Genomic DNA, 25100 nt, shown 5'->3' with positions numbered 1-25100 from the left:
GATGATGGATGGGCCTGTTTAACACTATGAAAACACTAATAAGTACTCTCCTAGAGTGACCATTAAATGAAAAATGTTACAGTCAGCTAATAGAAGAGCATTGTGTGTGAGTATGTGTGTACTTTATGTGTGTACTGTATGTGTGTGTGTGTGTGTGTGTGTGTGTGTGTGTGTGTGTGTGTGTGTGTGCGTGCGTGTGTGTGCACTTACAGTGAACAGTGAGCTGGATGGAAGCGTTGGTCATGCCCACGATGTTGGTGGCGGTGCAGGTCAACAGGAAGTTGTTGTCGTCTCTGCTCACATTGACCAAAGTGATGTTGATGGAATGAATGGTGTTGTTGCCATAGACTTTGGCCTAGAGGGAGAGCAGGATGAAGTCAGTGAACATTCCATGTGCAAATAATGGCTGAACATGTGAGGGAGCAGACACTCACTAATGTAAGCAAAAGGAAGTAGTGTACATTTTAGCTAGGTAACAGCCAGCAAGCTAATTTGTATTACATTATTCCAAGATGGTTTCCCCCACTGCTAGCCTTGTAATCACATTATTCCAATCTCCTAAATTTTTTGAGGTGTGTATTTTAAGCAATTTGTTAACAAGGGAAACCAGATACGAATTGTGTATAGGACCTTTTAAAATAGCTGAATTGTATTAATATTGGATTTTATGTAACTGCCAGTGATGGATGATTTGCAGGTATTTATACCAATAATTTGTGACACTTCTGTAGTTCTTTTCACCAAGGCTGTCAGGAATTCCTGATATCTATGACTTGGAGTTACAACTTGGAGGCTGGCATGAACGGTTTGTCAGACTCAGTTGTTCATAGTTACAATCTGAACATGGCTTTAGCCCCATTAATGACTTTGGCACTCTGTTGGTTATTCAGTGATTTGGTCAGAGCCCACAGACTCAGCTTAATGTATGTATATCTAGCAATGAAGAGTGGCACAGAGTGTGAATGTAAATGTTGATTCCATCCTGGGCAAGTGTTTTATCATTTCTGGCAGACGGGTATCAATAAAATGTAGCCTAATACTAGATAACAATTAAAAATACTATAAGATTTAGATTTCACCTCTAAGTTTTGCAAAAGGCTATGTGGCCGACGCATGGAGTAAGGTACAGAGTGCTGAGGTCACAAATGGGGCAATGTCAGTAGCACAATACACAATGACAGTATCCACACCATAATATACTCATATGTATCAATGTATAGTTGTGCACACAACATAAAAATTTACTGTTTTTTATCTGTATGATATATACCGTAATAGTGAAACAGCACCAGTTATGTGTTACTCAGTAACTTTTTACAGTAATCACTGAGAAGCTCAGTTTCTTCACCGGCTTGGCTATCTATCTGGAGGTGAGTGGAAGACACTCACATCAATTTTAGCTTGTTGCGTTTAGTGGAAAGACCAGTCGTGTGTTAGGATGACATGGGAACTAGAGGAGAGGAGGCAGCTAGCCAGAAGAAAAGAAATATGCCTTTTAAAAGTTATCTTAATTAGCTTAGTTCTGTGAGAAGTCTGTGGCTTCGCTGTAAGGAAGAACTTCTGGAGCTTAAGCTAACTGTTGTATTTTTCCATTACAGAGAAGCTATTTTTTAAATTTGTGAGTTTGGTGACTTTGGAGTTGTTGAAACAGATCTTTGACAAAGCTGATAGGAGGAAAATACTGTAAATAGTTCTTTAACTAATCTCCTCTACTGTTAGTAATAAAGTAGTAATCTATGTGGATGATATTTCAACACTTCCACTGTCAGAAAGACTCCACTGCTGTACAATGGTTTGTTTCTGCTGGAGGTTATGTCACTGATGGATGCCAACAGACACACATCAATTATTTATGAGGTAACTACAAGCAGCTTGCTTGTATCACGTGTGAAATGCAACACTCACAAGTCTAGATGTTGTGTGTTTTCCTGTGTGTGTGTGTGTGTGTGTGTGTATGTGTGTCCTACTTACGTCTTGTGAATCAGAGGTGCGCAAGCCGTTAACAGGCCAGTCCACCTCAGGTAAAGGGGATCCAGAGCCGTTGCAAGTGGCTGTTACTCGATCACCCTCGATAACTGTGAGGTTGCTGTGGCTGACGCTAATATCTGGCAGGTCTGGTGGAGAGAGAGAGAGAGAGAGATAAAGTAAGAGGAAATACAATATAGTTCCTTCAATACTGTCAGAACTCATTAAAAAATACTAAAAGACTCTAAGGACTAACAGTTTTTTCCACAGAGAATAGTCCAGTTGGTGAACTTGCTCAAAACCTCTTCAGCATTACAGAGAACCGAGAACTCAGTGCACACTGATGCTTTGTCCCAATTTCCTACTACATAATGAACTTAATAGTATATACTGTACTGTACAGTATTCATCTTCAGTAGGATCTCATGGGCTTGTGGCTGAGAGCCATAGACAGGATGAAGTCAGAAAGTATCATAGAACGTCTTTGGAAATAAGAAACATATAGAATAACCACATGCTATATCCTTATAACAGCTTTAATACAAAGTCAATATCAGCGGTCAGAATTCCCAATCATTATAGTCAAAGTGTGTATTGTACGTATATGTTTGCTAATGTGCATACTCTAAACCTACCGCAGTTACTAATGTTCAGATCCTGCAGCAGTATCTTCCTGAGGCCAACAGCACAGTATAACTGCTGGCTGCTTAGCCCCGCCTCTCCCCTCTGTTGCCATAGCTGCAGCCAGCGGATCTCACAGCCACATTCAAACACCACATCTTCTAAATGACTGGAGAGAAAAAGAAAGAAAGAGCATTGACAGCATTAGCAATGCAATAAAAGTAATGTATAAAGCCTCTTTCACGTGTAGTTCCCTGTAAATTACAGAGATAACCTTTAAGGCACCACTAGTGATTTTCACGATTCACACATGCAGCTACATTCAGGAACATTTCCGTATTGTGCCTTTTCCCACATGTCATGGCAATACCAGAATATATGGGGCAAGGGCCAGTCCAGCAGATGGCAGGAATGCAACACTTATAGATGCCAACCGCCATAAAACTCAGAAGAAGAAAAGGGCGAAACTCATGAAACTCAGATCAAACTTTCAAACTAGGCAGTCCTGATCAAATATGAATCAAGATTCTGTTACTGCATTGCCTATTTCTCACCTCAAATGTTTTTAGAAATATATTTTAGTGTACTGCTTGGCCATAATATGAGAAATTTTGTGACATGACCGCCGTGTTGTAAAACTGAATGTCAAATACACGTCGAGTTTTGTGATTGGTTTGCTCACTCCACATGAAAGCGTCTTTCGTCAGACAGACGTGACCCTTTACGTGCTTGTCCCTGCAATGTTACTGCTTTCATTCATAACACAGCTATGTTCCCTGAAATGTTACTAGGTGTTGAGGTGGTAAATTGGCATTACAGATTCCAGATTATCCATTCCTGATCACATTCACACATGACCCCATGCAGGAAATGTTCCTAAACATTCCAGGGATAGACTGCATGTGTGAAAAGGGCTTTAGACATACTAAACTGCACTCCAGAGGAACAAAGCATGTTTGTTCACATCAGACCTCCTTAAGAAGGTATAACATGACAGTGCTTACATATAATGAAGACCTTGTAAGCAATCTGTGTTAGGTAAAATAATGGGAGATACCTTCAGCAGGGATCACCACACTAAGACACCTGAGTGTGCAGTATTCCCCAGTGGGTCTGATGTGGGCCTGGACTGTTCTAGCCCAAAATACAAACTACAGAATTGGGCAGTTAGAGAAAATAAGTGGATAGACACGTAAACAGTCAATTATAGCACTTCATCACAAAAAAAAAGGAATATAGGTGTGAGCGGCAATGATGAGGGTCAAAGCAGATTGCAAGCATTTGTATGCTTGTTTCTTATTTAAGTGACAAGAAGCAAAATGATTTTTTTTTAAATAATTTGTGGTCATTTTGGTAAATTGTGGTCATTACTATATGCTGATGCTCTGTTGAAGTACTGTATATAAATCTACTTTCAGAAACATTTGATATAGCTTATTACCTTCAGTGAAGACATGTTTCATATGACTTGGCTTGTATAATTGAAATGGATGGATGTATCTCAATTTTTTTAACAGCTGCTAAGATCAGTGAAGTCAACTAAATGAGATGTCGAAAATAGGATTTTGAGAAAACTGACAAAAAATCGCAAAAAAGTGACATTTTTAGAGCAGAAGATCAGATGCAGATGACTTGAGAGATTAAAATTATGAAAGAATTTTCACTCCAGGCCATGCCGTTTTTGAGATTATTGCAAAAACGTGAACTTGATTATTACAGCACCACCTTGAGGTCAATGAGTATCATTATATGTGCCTAAGTAGTGGGTGGAATTTGCAACCCACTTGCAAATTTTGGTGACTTTTGGTTTTTGCTGCACAAATACTTTTAGCAAAAAAGAAGAAGAAGAAGAAGAAGAAGAAGAAGAATAGTTCATTGCTTGGACCCCTTAAAAATCCTGGAATCCATGAAAGCACACAGATATGCGAACACATTCATTCTGGTGGAATGAGTCAGCCTGGTAACTTTACATCCTTCTCATCAGCTGGCATTTCAGATATTTATTGGAAACTTATCAGCAAAGAAAGCTTTCAGAGGCTTATAAAAATTTTTTAAAAATAGCGATGGCAGGGCTTAACAAATATTGTTACCATGTATATTTCCCAACAAAGTGACAAACAACAAATAATTTTCCCAACTGTAAGGGTACATAAGTTAATAGAGACACAGTCCATTTTCAAAATCATTGCTAGGTAGGCTGACTGATGTATCACCCAGCTGAGTCAAACAATCTAGCCTACAAGTTTAAAAGTATTTTATCTTAGTTCCACGTGAGTGTCTTGTCAGAGTTTTCCAACAACCTTATGCAAATGATTTATTGGTAAAAAATCATAGTGAGATTAAAGCTATATATTATTTTTTGGCATTATATGACTGGTTACATAAGATTGATTTGATAACTTACCTATACTAATATAGATAAAAAAGGTGGTGCTATTTTGTGCATTTCAAATGTTTCTTTTGTTTCATTTTTCAAACAGCAACTGTTAGAGAACTACAAAAGAGAACTGAAAGTCAGTGTAAGAAGCTCCATAAGTAACTATTCTGATGTAGGAGTGTTTTTAGTCCTAGCTTCACTTTCAGCAGGATTTCTAGGAGTGATTCTGAGAAGTTTGATAAATACCGCCTGGGATCCCTTTTCAGTGAATATTTTTTGTCAGTGTCAAGGTGAACTGTTAGGGAACTAAGTCTACTTGGTTAGTGAGTAACTGCACATTACATTATAGAAGGACGAAAACCATAGCCACACTGGACTACGTGGATTGAAAGGTATGTTTCTTGAACCTGTGACCACACCTAACATGGCAGCTGGGTATGGTCAGGTAAGGTCTGTTTTTAGGAAAAGACTGTGGTCATGGTGAAAAGAAACCAAAGTTAACTGTTGTTAGGAGGGATGTGAAACACACTGCTGTACCTCAGCACTTGAAATCACTTCACTGGCTCCCAGTGTGAGTTAATGGTTTGGCTCCTCAGTACACTTCTGCCTCACTCACTGCGTATAATCCAGTCAGAGCTCTCAGATCATCAGATAGTAGTTTTCTAACTGCACCCAGAATACGATCCAGATCTGATGAGGGTGTTTTAGTTGCCTTACTTCTATTGTCTGGAATAAACTAATTTCACCTCCAGATGGACAACTTTATGAGCTCCACAGCCACTAATACCCATATACGGACCACTTGATCAGCCTGTGACAGTTTTGTCATGGTGACAGCTGCTCCATCCTCACTCCTCTGCCTCCAGCTTCTCTCATAAGTCCAAGTTCTTTCCAGGAACCTAACATGCCTCCTCACTTTCCTCACCTGCCTCTCCTCTTCTGGTCTCAGCTTCACCCACATACAGCGGAAGGATGGAACAATCCAGTGTAACACATAGGATATAACTCAGTGTTGTTTTGAAATCACTGCAATTCAATTCAAATTAATTCAAATTGGTACGAATTTTTGCTGTGGAGGCCTTAGTGTTGTAGCTGTTTATTACCTCCCTGATTTGTTACCTGTTCTGACTGCCTTCACTCTCTGCTGGGTTGCCTGTCTGTTTGGGTCCCAGTGCTGTCATAACTCATTACATGTTTTGTTCAGTAGAAAAGCTGGCCATGCTCTGTGCACAAATACTGCTTTAGCTGGAGAGCAGCTCAGAATATACTGTAATCTGAGCACTGTACGCTTATCTTATCTAGCCTTATCAGTGGTTTCATACTGATTACCAAGCTAATCAGCATCGGACCATCTGTGCAGCTCAGACAGCAAAGGACTAGCAGTTCCTATTAAAAACTACCTCAAACTATAAACCAACCTTTGCCTCACTTTTTTGTATGTTTTTTAACTAAAGGGAAATTCTTGTTTGTTAACCTTGTTGTTTTTCTTATATTTGTGTATGCATAGCAGTTATATAGTAATTTGCCACAACTAGAGATTGCCTTTCTCATTTATTTTTGTAATTTGGAAACTTGCACACACCAACTGTGTTTTGCTTGTGCTTTAATTGGGCTGATACTCACCAGTACAGAGTGCCAGCCTTTTTTATTTATGCCGTTACATTCTGACTGAAAACTTAAACAACCCAAAACACCTGTCACCTGCCCAGCATGGTGCTGTTAAACTGGAAACACAGCGGCTACACCTTATTTTTATACAGTCTATGGGTTACACACAGTACTTTGCTAATGATGCTAGCTATACTAACTAGGTGCTAGGTGCTGTGCAGGCTGGTAAAATCTTTTTGTATCCACAGGTTGGTGTTCTTGTCTGTGTTGGAGCCTCCGTGCTAGACGCTTTGGTTGGTAAATGTAGGTTTTTGAAACTTATTTCGGGACTGCACTCACTCTCAGTCTTGCTGATATGTAAATATATATATATATATATATATATATATACACATATATAATGCTTCATTCATTTGAAAAAAACATTACCTGTGAACATAATCCAGGCAACGATTACATTTCTCAACACAATGCAATTGCTTAGTTGTATATGAAGGTAATTTCTTGGAGACAGGGTTGGTTTGATGTCTACAGTCTCATCAGGTAGGACTCTCCTAACTGTTCCCACAGCCCACCTCGTCACAAAGGTAACCAGGCGTTTTCCATTAGAACCCTGCAGCTTTGGAAATCCCTACATGAGGAACTTAGGTTAGCAAACTCAGTGTCGTCTTCTAGATCACTTCTCAAAACTTACTTTATTATGGTGAAAAAGGTCCTCTCAACTTTAAATTCACTCTGCTCATATACAGTACAAAAGGAAGTGAAAAATGTTATCATGACCGATAGTAATGATGGACAAACATCATAACAAATACCAGAATTCCCTTTAATATGGTTTCATTCGTCTCATGCTGTCCTGAGTTTCTGTTTAGAGGCATTATTTTAGAGCAAAGACAAGACATTATTGTGTCAGTCACATAAATTTGGAGGTAGATCTACCTTATCAGACTCTTCGCTTTTACTTATCGCTCTTGTATTTTACTGAATTGATTTACATGCACTACAAAGCATTCTTCTTCAGGTATCTCTGTTCTGTGTTGTCACATACATCATTTGTGGACAGCCATTTCTCTACCAGCGCTCCATGATGTCACTGTTTGTGGCTGAAGGGAGACTTGTGACACAGCTTCTTCTGTAAGATTCATGGAGGCATGAAGGACAGAGAGTTAGAACAAGAGGGCATCTTTTTTACTGCATTGAAACAAGTAGTTTCACTTGAGCTGATAGGGTTGTGCCCGAACGTTATTATATCAGTTATACGTTATTCAAAAAAGCATTTGTACATTACGTTGTACAAATATTTATTTTAAAATGTTTTTGTTTTCGGGAGGAAAAAAAAACATGTCAAATACCAGCATGCATTTATTACCTATTTTTTGCAACCTAATTTTGTGGAAAAGAGAAGGAGAACAACAGGTTATGGAGAGTCCCTTGGGAGCACTTCAGGCCTGTCAGTAGCTCAGCTTTATCTCTGGGGAACACCCCCAACTCTGGGAGTGATGTCAGTGTTAGGAAATGTGCATCATGTAGCAGGTGGATGTGACTCCCCTTGTTGAGACCTGCTGATAGACTTAACAGTGGAGCAGAGGAGAGAGACTGAGATAACGATGTAACCGACCTGCACGCTGGTCTCTAGTCTATATTTTTAAATCATCATAGTAGGTATATTACAACGCAATATGAAAACAGAAAATACTTCTAAAATGATTTAAAAAAGTAGGCTCCACTTTATTTTATTGTATTAGCCTTCTGTTACTTTGCATTAAACACAAGTATTTTGGTATGAATCCATGAATGTAAATGTATAGTATTTCGTGACACACAGTATACTCTATACTTTTTATTGCATATACATAATGCATTCATAAGAGCAACTACCTCGTTCCAATAAGGTGGCCGTGTTGTACATTGATACAATGACCAGCAGTGCCCAATGCGGTATCTACAGTACGTGCATGTACGGTTTATCTATGCTCAGTTTATTTAGCTACCAGCATTTTCAGGAAAGCTAACTAGCACACACACATGCACAGACACTCACAAAAACACACTCACACACAAACCAATCCTTTCCTTGGATATCCATAGAAGTATTAGGCAAATGGGAAAATATGGAATTGATAACATAATAACTCTTGTAACAGCAACTAAAGCACACTCCCATATTTTGATAGTTTAGGAAAATGGGAGTTTTCATGGGAAAATAGGGAGTGAATAAATTATTTAATGTGTGTCAAGAACCAAAAAAAAGAAAAAGAATTAATTGAAACATGAAATGAGCTTGTGAAATATGGATAGAAGAGTGACATAAATTAAGTTTTCATTTATTTTATCAACTGACTGGTGGCAGAACAACACTTTTCTCTTTTCCGTGTACTGATTGGTGGTTTAAGAAAAAAGCTTTATATTACCTTTTACACTCAATTCAAATGGTCCAATTAAAAATACTTCTTGATGTATTCAGTTATGTTTTTGACTTGTTTTTTAAACATTTTGTCAGTGGTGGGGCTCCACACATAGGCTATGGAGTCTACTCATATATATATATATATATACACGCACACACATGCACTCACATGCACACACACACACACACACACACAGCAGAGATGGAGTTGTTATTTACCACCCTGCAGGCATGCTGTGATGAATGCTAGCTATCTAGTGTGTGTTGGTGTGTTTGCTAAGGGGAAGGGGCAAGAGTAATGAACATTTGTTGATCTGAACCCCAAGCTGATTGCACACACACATAGACACACATACACAAACATACACAGACACAGTGCCGTGCTTATACCCAATCTTGTGATCAATAGGTGCATTATTACAGCCACAGCCATAGGTTTGATAGAACAAACTGGATTTGTCTGCAGAATAAAAGCCTAAGGACTGACACACAGGCTGAATTACACTGAATAAAAACACAGACTGAGATAGACCCAAGTAACAAGCAAAAGGGTATCCTCAAAAACATTAATTCCCCAGTAAAGCAAGAAAATTATTTTGCCCGTATATGTTTTTATAGAAAATGTATTTTGCAGAGGAGCAGGGTGAGATAATACTGTCTGATAGCCATCAATTTCCAGATATGCCCTCTCCTCTGATAGCACCTGCAGCACCATCCAGGAACTCTCTCTCTCACACACACACACACACACACACACACACACACACACACACACACACACGCACTCTTCATACTTCACAGTACAACCCTTCAGGTTCTGTAGCTGTGAGGTGAGGTGTTGCTGCTGATGAAAAAAGAAATCTCAGCCATGACAAAAACTAAAACAAACTCTTCTCAGGATCACAGTGCCATGTGTCTGATTATTCTCAGTCTGCTGGCTCGTATTCAGTAGCTCTCATTAGCATGTCTGAGGCACAGCATGGTGTGGCACTACTCAATTTTACAATTTCATGCCAGCCAAAGAACAGTGGGATTATAAAATGACAAAAGGAGATAGATTTGATTGAGTTTTAATTAGAGATGCCTCAATGTTATCTGTAAAAGAGGGATCAGCTCTGATGACGCTGTCCTGATATCGTTACTGTGATAAATAATCTGTTATGCATCTCTTAACCAATTATGAAGAGTTACTCTATCTGAATAAGACTTTGTCATCTGTTAATTTAAACTGAATGAGTCATTTATGCCCTGCTAGCAGAGGAGACAATCAGTCCATGACCCTGTTTCAGTGTCCAAACTGATGGTGCCACCAGCCTCAACACACAACACACTAATAGGATGCACAGGTATTAGTTGGAAAAAAAGCAATGTGTATTAGTTTTACAGTCACTAAATCAACAAAATCATATGCATGTTGTATTATGAGACCAGTGTTTCCCCTTCATTCATTCAGCAGCGGCGCACTGCCACTGCAAAATTATGAGCACCGCTGCTAAAATTTCAGACGACCATTAATATCAACGGGCTACTAATGATTTTCACTCGCACAATAACACCCTACGTTATTGTGGATTTTTTTTTTCATCACCCTCCCTCTCTTCGTTCTTCAAAGGACATCTACGTGAAAGGTACAAGAGTAGCGTAGCTCCGTTAAGGAATAAGGCAGTGCGTGTGTGTGTGTATGTGTGTGTAAATGTCCGTGCGTAGTTGCGCGAGCGCAGAGGACGAGTGGCAGAAACATGAACGTCAATGTGTCAGTCTGGCGGTAAATGTACAGTACAGGCTGTGTGTCAGATAATAAATGCTGCCAAGTCTGGTCTGCAGTAGAGTCCAGTTGAGTATATGGGTTTGTAGTGCTGAATGATTTCAGAAGAGAGCGCATACAGATACAGTAAGCCCAGAAGGACAAACATGTATAATTCACCACCTGCACTGCTAAAGCTGAAGCTAACCTTTGTCACACAACACTGAGTGAGTTTCTCTGTTAGATTGGTAATATATAAAAGCAGAGTAGGCAGGGGAAGGCGAGGGCTTTACGGTGTAAGCATATGGCTATTTCCTGGAGGCAGTACGTGCTAGTGTAAACCCTGTATGACTTAAACTCGAAAAAGAATTGGTACAAAAGAATCGTCCCTGCTATCTTCAACAAAAATATGTCTATAGGCTACAAGGAGACCTGTCGATATTTGGAGCTATTAGGTCAGCAAATCAGTTATAAATACTGCATAGAGGAATAGAACATGCACATGCAGCCACAGTGAGATGTTTGATGATGAGCTGTAGACAACGGACTCTTACTGCATTTTCTGCAAACAGCACACCTCCAACACATCATCAAGGCTCACTGCTTGTGCCATGGCTCAGCACGACTATACACTAAAAACCACAGAAACACCCTATTAATGCTAATTAGTGACATGTAATTTTGGTTTTGTACCTTTTTTTACTGCAATGGAAGTCCACTGTCTTCTTCAGAAAACTATGCATTGTGGATTATTCCTTTAAGCAAAGTCTGCAGAGTTGACTTACAGAAGTGTGCGTGAGGAGCTCAAAAAGTGAGCCAAAGAGACTTCAACTTAGTGATTTCAGTTATGAGCCATCACAGACTGAAAATAGCACTCCACTAATTTAGCACTGCACTGGTTTAACATTGAAAAAGATCAAAACCGATGCAGGAGAACTCGACCATTGACAATTCGGAATGAGATTCAGGTGTGATATGCTAGTAGTGGCTAATGTAGCCTGGAGGCACTAGCCAAAAGCAGAGATGAGGAGTGGGCTACGGTCTGGTAACCTCACTTCTTTGTAGTCTTCAGCCCCAGCCGACTCAAGTCTCCCTCTGGAGACACAAAAGACTTTATACTACTTTATTCACATATACAGTAGTAATACTCCCTAACACCTGGAAACATGCTTTGATTTGTGAAATTGATGTATTTCTCCTTTAATGGGAATGTGAGTCAAAGTCTGAGGGTGTAAGGATGGACATTGGAACTGGGCCACTGTGTTTGATCCCCTGACCTTTCCTCTAGGACCACCATCAGGCCAAAGTGAATGTGATACTATATAGTTCTTGCTCAAGTCAAACTTGGATGCTAACAACTACACAAAACTACAACCAAAAATTCCATTGTAGTGTTTTTTTGTTTGTTTTTTTGTTTTTCCACATAGAAGCTTATTTAATGTGTGGACATTGATTAATTTTGTTTGGGGCCAGTTTTGGTCTGGCACAGTGCATGTTTGGCCTCTTGCTGAACACTGTGGAGATTCTAGGAGTTAGCCAAGATCTGCACAGCCATGTGTCCCAAAATATATTTGGATGAATTTGAATGAGTTGAAAGTCATGTTTGTGTTTGATCTCCACCTTTCGTATGTTTGAGCTGAATTTCAAGCAAGTTAGTCAGCAGCTTGGCAGACTTAGGCTCCAAACATAATGATACATTCACTAATACTCATTGAAAAAGTAAGCAATGACTTATTAGCAGTACAAATTTCACTACTTGTATCAAATTGTTTTTGTTGTCAAAACTTACAACTATTAACCTGAGTAGAACAGCATGTAATGAATTTGTGTCAGACTGCTCTTCAAAACAAACAGGGACATATGTTATTGCTGTGATTTTGGTCTGTGCAATATTGTTGATGGAACTGGATTGGTATGAAATATATAAATATACAAATGATTAAAGGACAGGCTCACATTTTTTTAAGTGTGTCTTAAAACAACAGTCAGGTGTCCATATGAACAGTGAAAGAGGTTTTCCTCGCTGTAATCATTTCTCCTGTTCATTCTGGCTATTAAAAGATCCCCTTTAAATGTGCTTTCAATGTAAGTGATGGAGGCCAAAATCCACATTCATTTTGTGCAAAAATGCATTTAAAAGTTATAAAAAGCTTATATGAGGCTTCAGCAGTCTGAATTAGTCATATCAAGTGGATATCTGCCGCATTTACAGTCTTTTTAGCATCAAATTGTTTCCTCAGACAGTGTTTCCCTGTTGAACTGTGGTGGAAGTATAGTAACAAAAAGAGGGACTTTGGCACTAAAAAGACTGTAGAGTTGACAGATATCTACTTAATTTGACTCATTTGAATGGCTGAACCTTCATATCAGCTGCAGATAAACTTTTTAATACATTTTTGCACAGAAGGAGGACTGTGGATTTTGTCTCCTATCACTTACATTGTAAATACATTATGAAGGGATCTTCTAATGGTCAGTATGAACAAGAGGAATGATTACAGCAAGAAAAACATGTTTCACTGTTCATTTGGGAACCTGACTGTTATGGACCTGTCCTTTCACTAAAAATGTAAGAATGGCCAGGAAACCAAACAGAGCTAATGTTCATTGTAATTAGATTTTTATCTTAATGAAGGCAAAGTCATGGTAATAGCTCCACCCAAAGAAAGAAAACAAGAGATGGGAGGGCGACCTGATGAAGTGGCCTCAATTCATGTACAGCAGCATCTTTACCTACTTTATTGATTCCATTGCAACCAACAGTGAAGCAATGAACAATATGAAAAGCTCTGAGGCTCATCAGTACTTCCATAGTAATAAAGTTGTGTGTTTTGTTAAAGGAGCAGGAACAGAACCTTATCTGTCTCAAAGGAGACACAGCCAAGTCAGAATGCTACATCACTTAGCTAATGCAAAGCTAATCACATTATCCCGTTTAAAGAAAAGGTTTGACATTTTGGGGGATACACTCATTAGTTTTCACACCAAGAGTTGCATGTCAGTACAGTGAATATGAAGCCACTGCAAGCAACCAGAGAGAGACTGGACGGAGGAAAACTAGCTGAAGGTCCAAAGGTAACAAAATCCACTTACCAGGAACCTCACTAATCAATACTTTATATCGTATTTGTTTAAGATCAAGGAAGTTGTCAAGGAAGACAACTGCTAATTCTCGCTGTAGCATACTGCTAACTCTCACACGGTGTTGAAAGGTAACCTTATTTTCTTGCATTGTGTGTGTGTTTTTTTTTATTTTACCATTTCTCATCTAAATTAGCAGGATGTGATAAAGTGACTTCAAATTATGCTGAAAATTAGTCATTGTAAAGGTGGAAGACAGTAGCTGGGTAATTGCTGCTGACTACTACTACTACCACTGCTGATCCACCAACATATTAATATTGCACTCGACACAGTCAACAGGTGATTCATCCAGCAGTGCACTTGTCTTCATGTGGCACCTTGTAAGCCATCATGTTACCCCCTAGGTTGATCCAAGTTTATCTGACGACATGTAGCAAATGCAATCTTTGCTCCCCTGAACCAACTTAATTAACTCCCTCATCTACCTGGGTAAGGGAGTGAGATGTAAATGAGTTGTTCCACTTTGTAGTGGAGATACCCTGCCTCTCATTAATATAGCACAGATAACCTCTAGCTTTCATTTAAAGTGTAGAGGCAGATAGACAGAGAGACAAGCTGGATGTGAGAGAAGAGGGTGAGGGAAGATGTGGGGGTAGACAGAGTAAAAAAAAAAGATGTTTAACTTCACAACTAACTTTGAGTGCTTCTGCTCAATATGTTTTATGCCACTTTTACATTTATTGGACACTGTTCAGTAGAGAGTGTCAGAAGTAGGGAGAGACTATGTATGTGACCAGGAGGCCAAGTAACTTGGCTTTTATTGGTCTTTAAATTATATTAAATCAAACACTGGATTCAGTGATTCATACTGGAGCTCATCTACAACATTTAAATTAAAACACAAACTGATGGTGTTAAGAATATCTGTGTTATTTGATTTGCAAATAGCCAGTTGATAGAATTTCAAGCTGGAAACAACAATGAACTTCATATAGCACTTTTCAAACCAGCATTATAATAGAGAACAGTTATAGAACAATAAGAAACAGTAAATAAATGGTAATAGTATAAGAATAAAGCCTGTAAACTGTAATGATTTCATCCTCTTGGGAGCATGAATTGTGCTAAAATTATTTCATTCCTATCTGCCCATTAGATATTGCCTTTTTTGTGTGTAAGTGGACATTTTGGCCTGACAGTGACACTACAGGAACGGATTCATCCTCAGGGGACCATGAATATTCATGTCAATATAATAAGGAAAGACTAACACTGACCCAGCACTAGTGCAAAAAAGCAGTAAAGTTAGAATTATAAATCCCTCAAATTAACCATAAACATCTGAGTAAATAAGTTTAGCTCTAGTTTCTGAATTTGCAAGGACGATTTTATTTTTGTATTTTTTTTCAAAGGTGCTCTTAAATACTCATGGCTTGTGAGAAATTATTCAAATTTTTTTAATTATTTGAATCCCCACTGCAGCCCATAATTTAACATTTCATCGTATCCTCTGCTCCGCTCATGGGCTCTTGACCTGCCCATGGACACTATATATTATGTTGACGTAAAATTTTACAATCTTATATTGTGCATCTTTGAACCACATCTAACATTGTGCAGTGCAATAACACAAAATTTGCACATTACATGTACTGTATATACTATGAACATTTCCACATTCCTGGTCAATATTTTATACATTACATTATATTTTATACATGTCAATATTTTATACATTACATTATATTTTATACATGTCAATATTTTATACATTACATTACATTATATATATATATATATATATAGGCTGCCCTAACAAGTCTCTAAAGACTCTCCAGCTGGTCCAGAACGCAGCTGCACGTGTATTGACTAAAACTAGAAAAAGAGACCACATTTCTCCCATTTTAGCTTCACTACATTGGCTTCCTGTAAAATCTAGAATAGAATTTAAAATCCTTCTCCTAACTTACAAAGCCCTTAATGGTCAGGCACCATCATATCTTGAAGAGCTCATAATACCGTATTATCCCACTAGAACACTGCGCTCCCAGTATGCAGGCTTACTGGTGGTCCCTACAGTCTTTAAAAGTAGAATGGGAGGCAGAGCCTTCAGCTATCAGGCTCCTCTTCTATGGAACCATCTACCGGATTCAGTCCGGGGTGCAGACACCCTCTCTATGTTTAAGAGTAGGCTTAAAACTTTCCTTTTTGATAAAGCTTATAGTTAGGGCCGACCAGGCTCGCCTTGGATCAGCCCTTAGTTATGCTGCTATAGGCCTAGACTACTGGGGGACTTCCCATGATGCACTGAGCTCCTCTCTCCTCCTCCTCCTCTCCATCTGTATGCATTCATGTAACATCAATGCATGTCACTAACTTTGCTTCTTCCCCGGAGTTTTTTGTGCTTTCTCATCTCACAGAAAAACCTGACTCCCGGGCCGAACCTTCGCGGTCCTTCACAGTCCTGATGGCATCCTTCCCTGGCTGTTGCTGCTTGTGCTTGTTGTTGTTTGTTGTTGTGATTGTTTTTCTTCTGTCCCCCCTCCCCCTTTCCCTCTCTCTTTCTCTCTCTCAACCCAACCGGTCAAAGCAGATGGCCGCCCACCAAGAGCCGGGGTCTGCTTGAGGTTTCTACCCGTTAAAGGGGAGTTTTTCCTTACCGCTGTCGCCAAGTGCTTGCTCATGGGGGAATTGTTGGGTCTCTGTAAATTAAAGAGTACGGTCTTGACCTGCTCTATGTGAAAAGTGCCTTGAGATGACTTCTGTTGTGATATGGCGCTATATAAATAAAGATTGATTGATTGATTGATATATAATATTTTGATTGCTGTGCACCATAACACTCAGAGAAATTCCTTGTATGTGCAAATGTAGCCTACTTGGCAATAAACCTTCCATTCCATTTTTATCACACAAAACTACTACAGCATATTTACAGGTAGCGTTAGTTGGATCCTTAGTTGGAATGGAAAGTTTAGCTTAGTTGTCACTGAAGGAAACAACCAGTTGTGATCTAAGACATTGCATCCCAGCGCCCCCCTGAGGTTGAAAAGGCACCCAGGCACTCAAAAGGCACCCAGCTACACAACAGGGGAAAGCTGAGAAAGGCTCAACTTTATGCAAATATCATCTGATACAATTTGAGTGACAACAAGCAAGTGGAAACAGAAGCATAGGTTCTTTTGCTACTACTTCCCTCAGCTACATGAAAGAACTCACTTTCAATATTGTACAGGGCCACAATGCAGTCAGTCTTGCAAGCTCAGGCATCATTGTTGTGGAATCAGTTCTATGTAATATGCAAGGTAAAAAAAAAAAAAAAGACCACAAACAAAGCTATCCTGTATTCAGGAAGCTAACTGTGCAACAAGAAAGGAACTACTCACTTGTGCGTAGTGTGGCAGCTACATCAGAAAATAACTGTCCAGTTGGAATAGAGCTCATAAATTTTGTGCTCAACACAACACACCCACAGAGCTACAGATTCATGAGAGACCAGAGACTGCATACTGCTGCGTATCTGTGTGTATGAATGCAGCGTCACACTCAGCTGTACATTGACAGATGTGGTTCAACTTTCATCTGAAGCTAATGCTTTGAACAGAATGCTAATGTTCTAACATTATCACCTACTATTAGCACGTCAACAAATACTGTATGTCGAGAGATGTTCAAGGGTGCCAGGGCCTTGCTGTCAGGGCCCTCAGCTGCAGAAACTCCTGCCAGAGGATCTCAAAGGATTTAAAAGACCATTAAGATTTGTTGCTTGTTGGGTAGCAATAGTGTGTACAGCCTACAGAATCATATCTTCATATAAATCTTCGTTTTGTGATATGTTTTAATCATGGTACAAATAGTTTATCTTTGCAACACAACAGTTAGAATATATAAAAATCTTAAATAAAATTAATAAAAGGCCTCTGTTGATAATGTTATCCATAGGGTTCAACAAAACCATTTCTCAAAATGTCATAACATGAAGTAAGTAGGATTGTCTTTTAAAAGTGAGATGGGTAATAACGTGAGCAGGCTCAGAGGGCTATCAGCCCAGTAAATGAAAGAAAACTGAATTAAGTTGGGAATCATAACATGGACGAGATACATGGTGGAGCTGAAATGGAGAAGAGATGAGAGAGGAATGCAGAGGGATTAGGATGGAAATAGGAATTTAAGAAGGAGGACAGGAGAGGAGAGGAGGGCAGAAGAAAAGCCAGGGAGGAGGGGAGGAAATGAGGAAGCGGGGAAGCGGGAGCAGTGTAGAGGTGGATGGAACTAAGGTTACGTTTATAGTTAGGGTTTGGGTTAAGTTTAAGGTTAAGGTTAGCGTATAAATCTCATGGGAGTTTTGCAAATCGTCCCTCCAGCCCATCCAATCTAGCACCAACTTTCACTGGTTCACTGGTTTTACCAAAGACACTTATTACAGTTACATGAAGTGCTAAATTTCACTGATGTCAAACACTGTTGTCTATCCTTAAACAAAAAGCTTGTTAGCATGTTATTAATATATTATATATTAATATATTATATATTATAAAAGAGAGCAGCTGACTCACTGAGGTCATTTTCAATTTCAAAGAAATCTATGGAGCATAAAATACCATCTAAACCAATTCAAGAGGACACACACCCATACATCTATCACCTGAAATCATACTGTGAAGTGAAGACCTATTTTGAGGCTGAATACATCCTTGATGGAATGATAGCTCATTCACAAAGAGATGCTGTAGGCTGCAGTGTGTGTGTGTGTAACACATAAAGTAATCACTGTCTGACCTTTTTTGTGGATGTTTGTCATGAGGTTTTATCCGCCACAACACAGCAGGCCGGCCTGTGTGCCGCATCAGTGTCAGGAGATGTAGATACACAACATGAATCAAGAAAAGCCTGACCTTAAGGATCGATGTGCCTGGCAAACATTTTGACATTTCATAGATTCGGATATGATAGCCTGCACCGATGTTGAAAATCTGTGTAAACACACAGGCAAAATGAAAGCAGAGGTTGACTCTGTAGTCATCAGAACTGCTAATTGAAGCATTTTTTCAATTCTCTCCTTACCTAAATTGACACATTTCTCCAGCCCAAGTTTCCCAGAACAGAAAACACAGCCAAAAGAGCAAACTGCAAAGTCAACTGCTGCTGTCTTTTCATTTGATGTTTAAAAGCACACATCTTCTCTATATCCAGCTGTGTCTACATGGAAACACAAACTGAATTTGATCCATACTTTGCTTATGAAATTCTGTCAAAAAGTCTGTCTGATTCTCAGAAATTTTCAAATCAAAAGTTTTTGATACCAAATCACAGTATGAATTTTTCTTTGGTGTTCCTCAAGGTCTTGATGTTGTAATGTGGTATTTTGGAGGGATTTTTGACCATTTTTTAAAATTCTAGAGTGGTCAACAATGGTTAAATTTTGCACCAAATCTGTGTAACAAATGTCATCAAGCCAAAAATTGCTACAACAACTTTTGAGACATAATTGAGTATGGGAATGACCATCATATACTTCCATTATAATGTTCTAAGCCCTTATATACAACCAAAACACAATGTTTATTACAGATTCATGGCTAGAAAAACTTGACACACAGTGTTGAATATCTCAAATTAACCTTCGAGTCTCAGCTTTCAGATGGTGTATACTACTTCTATGTGGCATATACTGTTGATCTGCTATCTCCCCCCCCCCCCCCCCCCCCAAAAAAAAAGACAAAAATGTCTATGGTGGGTTTCTAAGGGTTAAAAAATAAATAATAATAATAATAATAATAAAGTAATTTAATTAATTTAATATGTGTTGGTTATGTTCATATTCAAATGATATTTTGATTTCAGTAAGTTGTTAATAGTGGATCTTAGGTTCTTACATGATGATCATTCCTTTAATAGACAAATATTGTATGGTTATCAAAGTAAACAACTTATTTTTTAGGGCCATAGTCATGTAAGAAAACATGATGCTTTTCACATGATGTCATGATGCAGGGTGCTTTTCATTTAGCAAAATATTACAATCTATTCTGTTCTAAATTGCTGACAACATGTCCTACATCATCTGTGTTGACACTGGAGGTTATGAGTAGGTAAATCACTGACACCAATTCATCATTGGTGGAACTGAAATATTCACTCACTCTTTAATATAATATACTGTAATAGCAGAGTTCATCAAACTGTCACACTTTGTGACATTTGACTGCATTGCATTCGAAAGACAATTTGTTAATTCACCAATCATAATTCAGTGTTTTATGGCTGTATTTACTGCTAATTCAGAGAGCTATGGCAAAGGTATCCAAAATCATATAAAATAATCAAACTGATGTTCAGTGCAATGAACTTTGTTTCTCTGTTATGTATGATAAAATAAAAATTTTAATGACCTGTTAGTTTTAAGTCACAATTTGCCAGGAACACAATTGTGTTAAATGATTACACAATCATATTATCAGGATATAACCTGACTGAAAGTCAATAAATGTCTTTTTCTTGCATTTCTGAACAGTATATTCCTGCCACTAGAAAAATTAGGATCCTTGCTTGGAAAATGTTGTTATATACTGTAAACATACTGTAAAGCATACATGAAAACTGAAACAGTAACTGGCCTCCCACTGCATCATAATATCAAGTTTAACGCCATATAACAGTGGGTTATGTTATGTGAGTTAGCATCACATCACTGAAATGCAGAATTCTCCTGTGTAAAGCCTGAAGCTAGTGTTTTGTGACAGTGTTTGTATGGGAACAGGTAACAAGTGAGGAAGTGTGCACACTTTGGATGTGGGTGGTCTTTATTGAGTCTGTCATTCATAATGTGGCTGCAGACAAGAGTACTGAATAGATATCCATTATCAGGAGTCATCGCAGGACCAACGGGCATCAATGTGGGCTGAATGGAAGGAATACCCTGCTTTACCAACAGAGAAAGAGGGCTGCTGAATTGCTTACAATGATTGCTGACAACAGGAAGTGATGGACGGTTTGTCAGATTTAGTGATCCACCACCACCCCATGTTTAACATTCTGAGGCTTCACATCTGACAGGTAGGACTGAATTTACCCAAATTGGGTAAATTAATCTCACTTTGTTAACTGCGCCCATTCAAAAATTAACAATTGTTTTATTATTCCATCTCAATGTTGATCTCTTATGAGCTTAAATTACAAAGCAAGGGGATTTACTAGAGAAGAGACTCAAATCCTACGTACATTTGTGTGCCTATTTTTCTATAAAAAAGATGTACTGTACAACTTGTACTGTTTCTTGTTTAATGTTTTTGGTCTGTCTCACTGAGTATTCTTATCTACTTCTGTTTTTGTCCTTTAGTCCTCTTGTCTTTGCGGGTCTCTTAGTGTTTATCCCAAATTATCCCTCAATTATCATTAAATAGAAAATGCCTCAGCTCTAAATCAGCCAATGATAGTGTTTTCTGGCTACATTTTCATCAAATGTGCTTGGATGGGTTTTCTGGGTCTCGTGGCTTTTTGTCCATCTATCCACACTCTCGAGTCATTCAGATATCCCTATTTCTGATGCCATATCTGTCACTTCAAAAGCTTTCGATTTCTTTAGGTAAGATTTAACATCAATTTGTTGCCATTTGTTGAAGATTTTTTCCCACTACTGTGTCTCAAGCCACGTGTGTGCACCAAACTTTGGCCACTCACAGTCACCTTGACCATATGAGTAGTTGTCATTACAGTTATTGTGGATTGACCTTGAAGACTACACATTAATAAGAGAAAGCCTGAATAAGAAACGGTAACAAAAAATATCCTATTTTTTGCATTATGGGAAATGTAGGATATAGGGTCTTTAGGGCTGAAATACTGTGGACTGAAAATCAAAATATCTGCTGCACAGATTTTGACCACTCTTCTTAAGAATCATCCACCTTAATGGAACTCTTAAACCAATGTAGTACTGCACTAGACCATACTTTTTGGAAGCTCATGTAGCCTTTTTATGAAGCTTGGTTTCTTGCAAAAGTAGTCCATTTGCTTCTGGATACTTATGATGGAGGAATATCCTACCGACAACTGTTTCACAGGGCCATTCACCCTTCTAGGAGACCTCATGCTGACTTAATGTTTCTGATACAGATGGTGTGAAAAGTAGGCAATGGGCTTTCTAAAGATGATCTGCTGTTACAGTAAAAGCACAATAAAAACTCTGGGTATTTCATATTATAGCAGATGCAGATTCTTATATGTCCAACTCTGCTGTTCGCCAAGTCGCCAAAAAGAAATACTCTCCTTACTTTGCAGAATATCAACACCTCCGTTATGTCCTCTGACCTATTTTCTCCATCAGCTTTTTGTTTTCCCTCTGCCCGACCATACAGGTGTCCTCTAAATGCAGAATCCTTTCTGTCTGGTGTGCTTATCTTGTGAGTCATGGGAAAATTTAAGTCTGTCTAATGCAGCTGACTCAGATGCTATCCAATCTTTTTGCTCAGAACCTGGACTGTATAAGGGCAGGAAAGAGGATTGCCCACAGTTTCTCAGGTCAGTCAGCAGCTCTTTTGCTTTCTTTGCTAGTCAAGTTAGTTTTTTGTTATTTTATGTCAACTCATTAGCCTGATGCTGCATTTACCAATCACTTTACAAAATTCCTATTTACTAATAGTCGCATAAATGAAAAGTTTATCTTTGTAGGAAAAAATGAGGTAGATATACTGCTTGAATGTGTTCCATATACTTCCTCCTTACATTTGTATGTTATATGATCCAGTATTACAATTCTTCTATTCTATTTTCCTTTCTGTTCTGTGTTTCATCCTCATCTTACCCTAATTCTCCATCTTGGTTAAAAAGTAGAGAAATGTGTATTGTAGCAATGAGTGTATTACACTGCTGCCGTTGCAAGTTGCTCGTTGCCACAGCAACCTATCATCCACTCTACATCCACTCATAATGTAATGGGAAACACAAATCAATGTTGTTGTTTGCTGGACAAAACCCTATTTGCTCTGTTTTCTTTCTTCCAGCAGTATCCAATCCATTTGTTCTTATTACAGTTGGATTCATTTTTGTGCCTCAATACAAATAGCATTGAAATGGTTAATATGTAGTAGAACACCATGCAAACAGCAATGAAACTAAACCAAACTAAGCTGCTGATCTACACCGCAGCACATACACTTTCCTGACTGAGTACATTATTTTCATAATAACTACATTTAAAACAGTCTGTAGGTAAAAAAAAAAAAAAGATTAAATAAAAGTAAAAATAGTAATAATAATAGTAATAATAACAATAATAATAATAGATATTTAATAGACATTTCCTGAACAAAAACCATAATGACTGTGGTAATTGAAGTGAAAATGGTAATGTCAGCTGCAGGTGGCACATTTAAGTACTTTACTTCCTGATTTATTGACGTTTCTATTTTTAAAAATGCAGAAATTATATAGCACTTACTGTACATAGAAAAGCAGAGAGGGGAATTGCCTGTAGGTGTGTGTTTCCTTGTGACCTCAACCTGTCTCTCACCCAGTGCATGCTGGGATAAGCTAGAGCATCCCATGGCCTTATAAGTGGAAAAGACAGACGGATGGATGGACTATTATAGTACTGTACAATTTTGTGTGTTTTTTTCTTAGAAACTCATGTACATTAGCACAGATCACATGACCATATGAACTCCTTTCTAGGAAATAACTGGGAAACTAAAGGACCCACAGACTTGTCCAGCCCCAGCAGCCTACAGCACCAGCCTTCAATCCTCCTTTCCTCTCTGCTTGACAAGAGAGAGAATACATGTAGGGTTTGTGTGTGTGTGTGTGTGTCTGTGTATTGTTGTGAGAATTGCATCTTTGCAAGTGTTTGTGTCTGTCTCTGCTCTGTAGAGGATAGCATACTCTTCTCTGAGGAGCTTCCCTGTGTCCACTAGACTAAAATACACACACACACACACACACACGCACACACGCACACACACACACACACACACACACACACACACACACACAATGTACTGAATTAGAAAAAGCTGAATGAAACAACAAAACGTGCCAAAAAGATCTTCAACAAACTTTTGTTTTGTCTGACTGAGGTGTAAAGTTGTCCGTGAAGAAGTTCAAGAATATAGATATTAATGGAAAATAATATTTTAAATAAATAATCAGCATAATGAAGTCTCACTGCACAACACTTGAGATGATGCCTTTGAACATGAATCCAAGTAATGTCCATTAGAGTTTTACAACCATTAATAGGTAGCCTGATAATTAGACTGAGTTTCCATTGTGTTTCACATCATTCATGTCTGACCTTTTCAATTCAATTCAATTCAATTTTATTTATATAGCATCAAATCACAACAAAAAGTCATCTCAGGGCACTTTTCACATAGAGCAGGTCTAGACCGTACTCTGTAATTTACAGAGACCCAACAATTCCCCCATGAACAAGCACTTGGTGACAGCAGTAAGGAAAAACTCCCCTTTAATGGGAAGAAACCTCCCCAGCTCTTGGTGGGTGGCCATCTGCCTTGACTTTTGTAGATTTCTGTATTTTGTTCTGTTTTGCCTTAAGTAGGGATGTCCCGATCAAGTTTCGTTGGCCCTTATCTCAATCAGTGTCCTTTAACTTTGGTTATCTGCTGATGCCAAGTCCAATGATACACATCTATTGATTAAGAACAGTATGTGGCACATAGAAATAACAGCTACTAAATTTGGCACACTGTATTTTTCATGAACTACTTAATGTAAATACTGAAGATCCCGGTTCAATACTATAAAGTTGATCAGCTTGAATTATAGATATGACATGAATGAATGTTTAACTGGAGAATGTGACACCTGAAATTGTGATGTGATCCACTAGAGAGGAGATGTATCACTCTGTTGGAGTTGTTCGAACTACAAAAACACTTATTGTACTGCAGTGTTACAGAGTAATGCTTCTTCCCTCAAAAATTATCTTTGGCTGAGTACAGACAGACCAGCCGCCTACAGCCAACTTTCATTTTGGCCTGTCATCAAGTTACTCACAGATTTAACTTTAATTAGCTGATATGATCTGCCACAGGCCACATTGTCATTATCACCAGCAAAAGCGGTGATCAGTATTGACAAAGAGAGTCAGAGTTTATCTGTGTATTTTAATCAACCTGGATGTCTTTCAGAGTCACTCTTTCCAGTGCACACAAATAATTTTTCACATTCACATACCTTACTTTTAACTTGCACTATGAGTGAAATGCTGCACTGTAGGCGGTTGTAAATGAGAGCAGTGCTGCAACATTAGCAGGCTGAGGGGACAAAACACA

General features: G+C 38.5%; 1 protein-coding gene across 2 annotated transcripts in view; it reads right to left on the bottom strand.

The window, feature by feature from the left end:
• Positions 1-25100, bottom strand: part of LOC121896669 (NT-3 growth factor receptor-like) — a 229921-nt gene that overhangs the window by 150652 nt on the left and 54169 nt on the right. For both annotated transcript variants that reach the window (XM_042410583.1, XM_042410584.1), the window contains exons 4-6: positions 2601-2755; positions 1972-2114; positions 211-355 (exon numbers count right to left, since the gene is read on the bottom strand). In XM_042410583.1, coding sequence (XP_042266517.1) covers positions 211-355; positions 1972-2114; positions 2601-2755 — 443 coding nt within the window. The remainder of the gene's footprint in view (positions 1-210; positions 356-1971; positions 2115-2600; positions 2756-25100) is intronic.

The sequence above is a fragment of the Thunnus maccoyii genome, chromosome 5, assembly GCF_910596095.1.
Source record: "Thunnus maccoyii chromosome 5, fThuMac1.1, whole genome shotgun sequence".
Taxonomy (NCBI): Eukaryota; Metazoa; Chordata; class Actinopteri; order Scombriformes; family Scombridae; genus Thunnus; species Thunnus maccoyii.
The sequence above is the reverse complement of the archived record's forward strand: the minus strand, read 5'-3'. Positions and strand labels throughout refer to the sequence as shown.